Genomic DNA, 10,089 nt, shown 5'->3' on the forward strand with positions numbered 1-10,089 from the left:
ATACTTTCAATTACTTCCTTATGTTGACTGAATAGATTATAGAAACATTCGAACAGGTACTTTAATCACAAAGATTACGCATCACAAGTGCTAACTCCTATAATTCCTTTCTCCAGGAGAATACTCAACACTGGGCAAATCGTAGATTACCCAAGAGTTCATTGATTTCTCTGCATTTCTGTGTTTCTAACAAAGATTATTGAGATCATTTGTCAAGAAAGTGAAAAAAAATATTCATCACTATTTGTGGTTTTAATCTGTTTTATGAAATTTTCTAGTATAATATTTCTAATATTTTCAAGAGTGTACAGATTCTGATGCTCCAAAAGTTGTCGCCTTGTAAGAAAATTCTTCGTTTTCGACATCATTTGTCAAGAAAGTGAAAAAAATACTCATCACTATTTGTGGTTTTAATCTGTTCAACACGTTACATGATATTTATTAGTATAATATTTGTAAATTTTCTAGAGTGTATAGATTCCGATGCTCCAAGTGCAACCTTGTGAGAAAATTCTACGTTTTTGCTGAAGATGATTAAGATCATTTGTCAAGGAAGTGGAAAATATTCATCGCCATTCGTGGTTTTAATCTGATCGACAATTACATGATATTTTCCAGTATAATATTTTTAAAAAAATCGAGAGTGTACAGATTCCGATGTTCCAGGATGTCACCTTGTAAGAAAATCCTCCTTCATTCTTCTCCAGGTTCGTCATCTTCAGCATTCTCTCCATTGCTTTCACCTGTAGTTTCACCAGGTTTGTTTTCAGCACTTTCTTCTGGCTCTTCTTCATCTTCCTCTTCGACGACCGCTTTGTGTTGCATCCACTCGCATTTATCATCTTCGTAGCCTATTCCTGGCACTGGATTCAAGCAAGGATTGTGGAAGAATGACTTCTTGCCATCACCCCAAAAGAAAGGCTGAAAACAAAATTGAGACGGATGCTGAGATTGTGTAAGGCTCGGTTGCACAAAAGTCAGTTAATTTTTAATCCTGATTAATTTTACGTGAATTTCGGCTTCTCTGTTTGTTTTTCGTGGAAATAATCAGGATTAAAATTCAACAGACTTTTGTGCAACCAGCACCAAGATAACAAGATTGATCTAGTTATTAATAGAAAGGAATAGAGATTTGAAACTGAACTTACTAGCTTTTCAAATTCAATTCTCACAATAGCGTTGGATGCATATGAGAATTTAGCCTATTTATTGAATTCCTTAGGATAATGAGTTGATAGTACTAATAATTATTCATTTATACGTACATACATACGTGGAAAAATGAATTTGAGAAGTTGGCATATTTATTGAATTCCATAGGATAATGAGTTGATAGTACTAATAATCATTCATTCATTTACTCGCTTCGCTCGCCATATCCGTCTAGCCAGGGGGCTCCGCCCCCTGGACCCCCGACTGGGTCGTCCAAAAATTAGATCAGCGGGCTCGCTTCGCTCGCCTGCATGTAGACCTCAGCGGAACCTCTGTACCGAATTTGAACGTATTATGTCAATTTGATCTCGAAAAACACCTGTTATTATATCGGCGTATCTTTGGCGAAAAAAATTCTTCCATCTCAGCTAAACCTGTGTACTGAATTTTTTTTAATATATTTCCATCAATTATTGAAAAAAGTGAGGAAACGCAGAAAAGCTGAGAAAAAGCTAATTTTGGCTAATTGGATAAATTGGTATTTGGGAGGTCCTGGATAAATGCATTTCAATCTTCAACTTGGTGCCAACCTAAAAAAGTCAACTCAACTTAATGCCAACCTGACAAAATTATTAATTTAGTTACCAGAACAACTGTTTCGAAGAGGTACTCTCTCTAGATTATAGTTCTATATTAACATATGGTATGGACATTTCAATTATAATTTTAAGATATTGGAATAAGAAGAATATACATGCTAAAAGACGAACTTTAAACCCTTAAAAACCACCCTTAGAATTAAAATATCGCCAAAAGATTTCTTAGTGCGCCTCTAAAGGGCCAACTGAACATACCCACCAAATTTGAACGTTTTTGGTCCGGTAGATTTTTAGTTCTGCGAGTGAGTGAGTGAGTGAGTGAGTCAGTCAGTCAGTCAGTCAGTCAGTCAGTGAGTGCCATCTCGATTTTATATATATAGATTCATGGATACAATATCGTATTATATTAAGCGAGCAATTTCTGTATTTTTAAGTCTGGTTATCCTATACTATTAAACGAGCAGTTTATGTTTAGAAGCTCGGTGCCCCGATATTCATTCTTAACTCATTATGAATGATTGGGAAAGGAGCAACAGGCTTTTAGCCCAAAATTTTTATAGAAATACTCCAAAAGTAGGTTATGTTCATCATTACTTCTTAATCTCTGTCCAATTTTGAGTTTAAAATATATATATGAACCAGAAATTTAGAATCTAGATATGTTGAGAATTGCATCAAATAAAAATATTTCACTGAATTATCACTGATATCTGGAAAATACTGTGTTAATAGAGAAATTTCGAAACGAGAAAAGAAACTCAGACTTACTTCTTTGATAGAATTTCATGAACCTGATAGAGCTAAATAGTATTCTGTGCTAAATATCAGCAGTATCAAAAACTGAAATAGTTTTCTAATTCAATTGTACAAAATAATCAATAGTTTGAATTTCGATGTTTTCAATCTTGATGGAAGTGTGTATTAAAACTAAAAAATGTATGGCAAAACCACTGAACCGCACTAAAATGTCCGATAGAAATTGAAACGGCTGAGTACCTACTAACCCTCCCTCCTTTACCCATAGACGTTGCCAATTCGTCAAGGTGTATTATAAAAATATTATTCAATTTTCTTATTCAAGAAAAACTTGATAATGGATTCAACATTCCAAGACTATGAGATTATTTTTTAACTATTCACTTCTCATTCATACAGCTGTGGACAATATTGATAAACTCTTATCTGGCAACGGCACACTCATCTGTTCCAATTTCCATCGGACTATTTTCGTGCGGTTGACTATAGTGTCCATAAATTTTCATGTGGATTTGAATTTTTACTGAAACTTCATCATTCATGAAAGTCAATCCAATTACATAAATATCATTAGACTGTAAAGAGACAATTATAGTATCAGTACTATCTTAATTCCTTGTTCCAGATAGTTTCTTGAGAGATGAAGTATAGTGAAGATATATTTCATTTTTGCAACATGATAAACATTCATATCCATCACTAGCCGTCAGGCTCGCTTCGCTTGCCATATCCGTCTAGCCAGGGGGCTCCGCCCCCTGGACCCCCGACTGGGTCCTCCGAGAATGACGATTCTTGCACGCTCGCCTGCATATTGTAAATATTTTCTGTCTATTACTTGATGAAAGAACTGAGAAAACGCAAAAAACCGCTAACTTTGGGCGTATCTTTGGCGTTATTTCAAATTCCTTCTAACACAACATTATTACATCCTAGCTGAGCTTCTGTAGTAAATTTGAATACTTTCTGTTCATTTGTTCTCGATAAAGCGCAAGAAAACGCTGGAAAGCCGCTAATTTTGGGCGTATCTTTGACGTTATTGAAAATTCCTTTTAACAATGCATTATTACACCCTAGCTGAGCTTCTGTACTAAATTTGAACATTTTGTGTTCATTTGTTCTCGATAAAGCTGAGAAAACGCTGGAAAAACACAGATTTTGGGCGTATCTTTGGAAATTTTCCCAAATCCGTTCTTAGTGCGCCTCTAAAGGGCTAACTGAGCATACCTACCAGATTTGAACGTTTTTGGTCCGGTAGATTTTTATTTCTGCGAGTGAGTGAGTCAGTCAGTCACTGAGTGAGTGGCATTTCGCTTTTATATATATAGATACATCAGTAATGATAGGCTTATTCATTATATTAGTGGTATAGATGAAAATGATAGTTGTATGACATTGGTTTCTCCTACTTACTTTCACCCTGCGATACATGTACTCGTATTCAACATAGGGTGGCCTAGTGTGCTCACTCTCCCCCATTAGCAAAGTTGACAGTGAGAGAGCGATGATCAACGGCAAAGCTATGAACAACGTGATAAACCGCCATTTCTTCCTAGCGCTTTCAATTTCAGATTGATCTGAAACAAATTATAATAGTATTTAGTAAAATGTTCAAGTTACATTATTTTCTAAACAACAGGCTCTATTTTGTAAAACTGGTTAGTTGTATTTGGGTTAGATCTCTCAAGTTTAGAGTTAAAAATGTCAAGAATTAGATCTTTCTATCTTTGATAGATGTATATAGGCCAATGCATTATTTTTGTTCTTTCAACCTATGTTTATGAGACTATTGTTGTTGGTCTCAACTGATGCCCCAGAAGAGTTTGTAAATGAATGAACGAATATATAAATTGGGACTCAATATTAAAATCCCATTAACTGCCTAGCTAATCGTGACAACGTCTAATCAAATCATAGTTGAAAATGAAGACTAGACTGGAAGGAGAACGTTCGAAAACGAATTAGCCTAAAAAATGACAAAGAGATTTCAAGTGAATTATGAAAAACTTATCAAAAAGACTTTGTCAATAAGTCGACTATGGAGGAAATTTCAGTAGTATAATAGTTGTATATTAGATTAGTATCAATGCTTTTAGAAAATTATGTGAAATGACATATCATTGAGTGTGCATCAGTACATTGATGCACAATGCTTTACCTTAAAGCTGCGTTTACACCAAAATTGTTAACAAAATGTTTTTTTCCCCTCCTTATAGATTCTATTAAATTAAACGGAGCTTGACAAACGCATATGCACATCATGTGTGTGATAAGTTATGTTTAATAGAATCTATAAGGACAAAAAAGTATTTATTTTATATTCAATAGTTATTTTGTTAAAAACTTTGGTGTAAACGCAGCTTTATTAATCTTGTTATTTTTTAGAACCAACTTCAAAAATAAAGAAGATTTCATCTCCCATATACCATTGTAAAATATTATTCAATCATGTCGAATTGATAAATTATTTTGAATATTTGCAACTTACGTTGATCTGAAATCAATCTCTGTGACATAAGCTGCTTGCTAAAGTCATCTCGACACTCCTTATGTTCTTTTGGAGGTGGGCAATCGCATGGTTTTTTCTCCTCTTTTGGTGGACACGATGGACTGGGTTTTTTAGAACGAGAAAATAATGACCTTCCTAGAATGTTTTTGTTTTGGATCAAACTTGTGAATTTTGATGTGAACATGTTTTCAGTGTTGAGTTTCCAATGTGTTTCTGTTTACATGTTTACTAATAAGTGTCGAAGTGTACTGTACCAGCAGTATATTTGAAATTATAGTGCAACCTGAAAAGCTTCAGCTCGATTTGAGTAGAACAAGAAGAATACATCAGTTTCTCATATGGTAAGTTTTAAATCTAATAACTCTCCAAGAGGAATTCCCCTTGGCCCGGTTGCACAAAAGCCAAGAGCACAAGAACCAGTCAGAGAAACCTTTTTTAGGAGAGATGGCTTTCTGATTGGTTCTCGTGAAATTAATCACGATTAAAATTTGACTGGCTTATGTGCAACCGGTACTTTATCTACTGAATACGTAGATAAGAATAAACAACTTTTAGCTCGTTCTATATTATTATTTACGGCACCGTACCTAGAATAGAATAATCCAATGCACCTAGAATAAATCCCCAGGTACATTTGGTTCATCTATGAATTCATGCACACTTTATAAAACTTCGATTGTAAAGCAACTTAAGCTAAAATTATGATCTATTAATTAAAATCATCTCACAGGTAAAATAAGTCCAAATCTAGTGCAGACTTCTTTGCTCACTGCACATTATGCTGATTGCTGCGTTAGATCAATATAATACTTTCAATGTTATTTTCGAAAAAATCCTCCTCCAATGGGGAGGTAATGCCTCCCCATTAACATAGACAGGATATATACGAAACAGTATTCTTGGCAACTTGATATGATCTCAATGCACTTTTGAGCAGACTGATAAAATCACCAAAGTGCTATGAACTTGTAGTTATTGACTGTCAAATGTTATAAAAATTGTCGAGATATGTGACCAATTACACCACAGCATTCTCAGGCGTAAGCATCAGGAGTGGCTGGGTGGACATACTCCCAATGTCTAGCTTAATGTCAGGTATTGAATAATTGTTTGATATTTTTCTCAAATATTTCCCAAAACTGCTTAAGTGTAGCTATGATTTTGAAATTTTGTCACTTATTTATTGTTGAATGCAATCTGTTGTGACTCTGTCTATTCCTTTCCAAGTTTATTGACATCATAGACGAAAGAATATTTGCTCTTTGCTGAATTATCTTTTATATCAATCTGTGAGCGCACAAACATCTTTGCATGCTGATTCTATATTATATTCATGAGTATTGTGATTGTGTATTCATATTCCAGTAATAAGTGATAATATCGGGGGACCGAGCTTTGCTCTGGAGTGTAAAAGCATAGAAAATTTGTAACGAAAGATTGTATTTATAGTTTATATTTATTTAATTATTTATTTTTACAGTTACATAAGGAGGCACAATAGGCTTATGCACAAAACTGTCACTTTTCAAATTTATACTACAGTCCAAATCAAAATCTAGGTTAAGCTACTATCACTCATCAAAATAACAATTTATTTACCTCAAAAAACAAACATATCATCAATTACAAATAGATATATACTATGAATTCGATTTAGAATGATATACTATGTTTGCTACAATATTTGTTAATATACTATTTACTAATCTACACTCACAGCATCTAGTTACTAATTTGTACTTTCTGAAGTGAAAATGTTTTCTAAAAATCTGGTGTGGCGCACTCACACAACTTTCCTTGCCGTAATGAAAATTGATCACCTGACGCTAGTGTTATCGCGCATATCAAGTCTACTTATAAACAAAGATCTGAGCCAGCTGGTGACAGGACAATAACACTGGAGACATACGAGGTCTGTTATCTCTTCATAGTGAATCATTTAATAGAATCAACAGTTTGCGATTGGATAATCACATTTTCTGGAATTTCTTGCTTATTTTCAATTTAGGAAAAAATGTCACTGAACAATAATTGTAGAGATTTTTATGCTGAATCTTTTCCACTCGAATTTTTTTGTTCAAATCGTATCTGAAGCCTGATATTGAGAATCTAAAATCAAACTTTGCATAGATGGGGCGGAGCTCCTGAAATTTTCACAGATATGGGACTTGTGGCAGTTGATAGAGCTTATCAATTACTATTTCAGGTATAAATTTGATCAAAATCGTTGGAGCCGTTTTCGAGAAAATCGCAAAAAAACCCTGTTCTTGACAACATTTTCGCCATTTCAGCCGCCATCTTGGATTGCATTTGATCGAAATTGTTCGTGTCGGATTCTTATATTGCAAGGACCTTACGTTCCAAATTTCAAGTCATTCCGTCAATTGGGAGATGAGATATCGTGTACACACACACACACACACACACACACACACACACACACACACACACACACACACACACACACACCACACACACACATACAGACCAATACCCAAAAACCACTTTCAGGGGACCTTGAAACGTATAGAAATTTAGAAATTGGGGTACCTTAATTTTTTTCGGAAAGCAATACTTTCCATAAACGAAAATAAGTTTTTGTTGCTGAATTTTTCTCGTGAGATCAGCTGAATGATCCCACACATGCACTTGTTCACTCACTTCCATTACAGTATCGACAGACGACAAAATTTCCAGCTTTTTTTCCAAGGACGTATTTATTCTTTTAATGTTCTTCAGCGAGTTATCCCAGGGTTGAGACCGAGTGCAGGGATGAGATCGAACTTTCATATCATAAACACACTTTGTTCCAAATTTTGTGAGAATCGTTAGAGCCGTTTTCGAGATCCGGTCACATACAGATAGGATAAAATCTTGAACAATTGTGAATTATATTATTCATATCAATCTATTATTGTGATGCATTCAATGAGTACATTAAGTCCTGTCAGTTGTATTTGTTTTTAGATAGTCCTGGAGTAGCATTCAAACTGAACACTTCTAGAAATTGAAGCAGCAGTCGCCAGCGTGCATGATACAGCAAGTGTGTGGGCAGAATCGAATTGGAAGGTGGGGGTGGATTGATCAAGTGTGCATGGGGATTGGGAGGTTGCAATTAGCCTGCAAGCACCTAGAAGGCGGAGTCTCACATCCACCAGCCACCACCTCTATGGCCAGTGGCTCAATGAACTACACCACGTACTTGTTATAATACTCACATTTTAAAGTGTGGCTAGAATCGTGTCTGAATGCGCCTGTGCGTCTGTCAGTTCACAGGAGAGTGAACTAGTATGCGTCAGTAAACAAGAGAGCCAACTGCAGGCTGTAGCTGGTATGTGCTCAGGTTCATTGAGTGAACTCAGCAAGAGCCAAGCTGATGCTACTCTTCACGAAAACAGTGTGCAGTAGTTGTTAGTTGTACTGATATTATCTCCGGGAGCATCGGGTACATGCACCGATGAGGCAAACTTATTTGGTTTGTTTATAGTACAGGCTAATTTCAGATGGGAAGTGAATAGTTTGAAAATTAAAAAAATATATATAAAATGAGAACTTTATCATCTACAATTACTTCTAGTTTGATGAGATATAGATTGTTTATATGAGATCTAGCCTGATAATTGGGAATCTATCTGCATTGATGGGGCGAAGCTCCTGAAATTTTTACAGATATGTGACTTGTGGCAGTTGATAGAGCATATCGATGACTATTTTAGGTATGAATTTGATCAAAATCGTTGGAGCCGTTTCGAGAAAATTACAAAAAACCCTGTTTTTGACAACATTTTCGCCATTTTAGCCGCCATTTTGAATTGCATCAGATCGAAATTGTTCGTGTCGGATACTTATATCGTAAGGACCTTAAGTTCCAAATTTCAAGTCACTCCGTTAATTGGGAGATGAGATATCGTGTACACAGACGCACATACACTCATACACACACACACACACACACACACACCACACACACACATACAGACCAATACCCAAAAACCACTTTTTCGGACTCAGGGGACCTTGCAACGTATAAAAATTTAGAAATTGGGGTACCTTAATTTTTTTCGGAAAGCAATACTTTCCTTACCTATGGTAATAGGGCAAGGAAAGTAAAAAGAGAATAAACGAAAATAATTTTTTTTTGCTGAATTTTTCTCGTGAGATCACTGAATGATCCCACACATGCACTTGTTCACTCACTCCCATTACAGTATCGACAAACGACAAAATTTCCAGCTTTTTTTCCAAGGACGTATTTATCCTTTTAATGTCCTTCAGCGAGTTATCCCAGGGTTGAGACCGAGTGCAATCGAATTTTCATATCATAAACACACTTTCTTCCAAATTTTGTGAGAATCTTAGAGCCGTTTTCGAGATCCGGTCACATACAGATAGGATAAAATCTTGAACAATTGTGAATTATATTATTCATATCAATCTATTATTGTGATGCATTCAAGGAGTACATTAAGTCCTGTCAGTTGTATTTGTTTGTGATAGGCCTAGAGCAGCATTCGAACCGAACTAATCCAAGAATTGAAGCAGCAGTCGCCAGCGTGCATGATACAGCAAGTGTGTGGGCAGAATCGAATTGGAAGGTGGGGGAGGATTGATCAAGTGTGCATGGGGATTGGGAGGTTGCAATTAGCCTGCAAGCACCTAGAGGCGGAGTCTCACATTCACCAGCCACCTCCTCTATGGCCAGTGGCTCAATGAACTACACCACGTACTGTTATAATACTCACATTTTAAAGTGTGGTTAGAATCGTGTCTGAATGCGCCTGTGCGTCTGTCAGTTCACAGGAGTGTGAACTAGTATGCGTCAGTAAACAAGAGAGACAACTGCAGGCTGTAGCTGGTATGTGCTCAAGTTCATTGAGTGAACTCAGCAAGAGCCAAGCTGATGCTACTCTTCACGAAAACAGCGTGCAGTAGTTGTTAGTTGTACTGATATTATCTCCGGGAGCATCGGGTACATGCACCGATGAGGCAAACTTATTTGGTTTGTTTATAGTACAGGCTAATTTCAGATGGGAAGTGAATAGTTTGAACATTAAAAAAATATATATAAAATGAGAG

At 35.9% G+C, this 10,089-nt stretch overlaps 1 protein-coding gene across 1 annotated transcript; it reads right to left on the bottom strand.

Annotated features, from left to right (window-relative positions):
• Window positions 1-389: 389 nt before the first annotated feature.
• LOC111044422 (cytochrome c oxidase subunit 13, mitochondrial) lies at window positions 390-5,367 on the bottom strand. Its single transcript, XM_022329574.2, has 3 exons — window positions 4,993-5,367; window positions 3,918-4,081; window positions 390-921 (listed from the first exon to the last, which is right to left on the bottom strand). Exons 1-3 carry the CDS (start codon window positions 5,195-5,197, stop codon window positions 694-696), a joined length of 597 nt encoding a protein of 198 aa, XP_022185266.2. The 5' UTR covers window positions 5,198-5,367; the 3' UTR covers window positions 390-693.
• Between the last annotated feature and the right edge of the window lie 4,722 nt (window positions 5,368-10,089).

Source organism: Nilaparvata lugens, chromosome 1 (assembly GCF_014356525.2).
Source record: "Nilaparvata lugens isolate BPH chromosome 1, ASM1435652v1, whole genome shotgun sequence".
Taxonomy (NCBI): domain Eukaryota; kingdom Metazoa; phylum Arthropoda; class Insecta; order Hemiptera; family Delphacidae; genus Nilaparvata; species Nilaparvata lugens.

Bases quoted from the DNA above. Each gene is read 5' to 3' on its own strand.
- LOC111044422 (XM_022329574.2), bottom strand. From the start codon at position 5,197: ATGTTCACATCAAAATTCACAAGTTTGATCCAAAACAAAAACATTCTA. The intron at 4,082-4,992 runs GTAAGTTGCAAA...AATTTGTTTCAG, and splicing joins GAGATTGATTTCAGATCAAC to ATCAATCTGAAATTGAAAGC. The intron at 922-3,917 runs GTAAGTAGGAGA...TTTTGTTTTCAG, and splicing joins ACATGTATCGCAGGGTGAAA to CCTTTCTTTTGGGGTGATGG.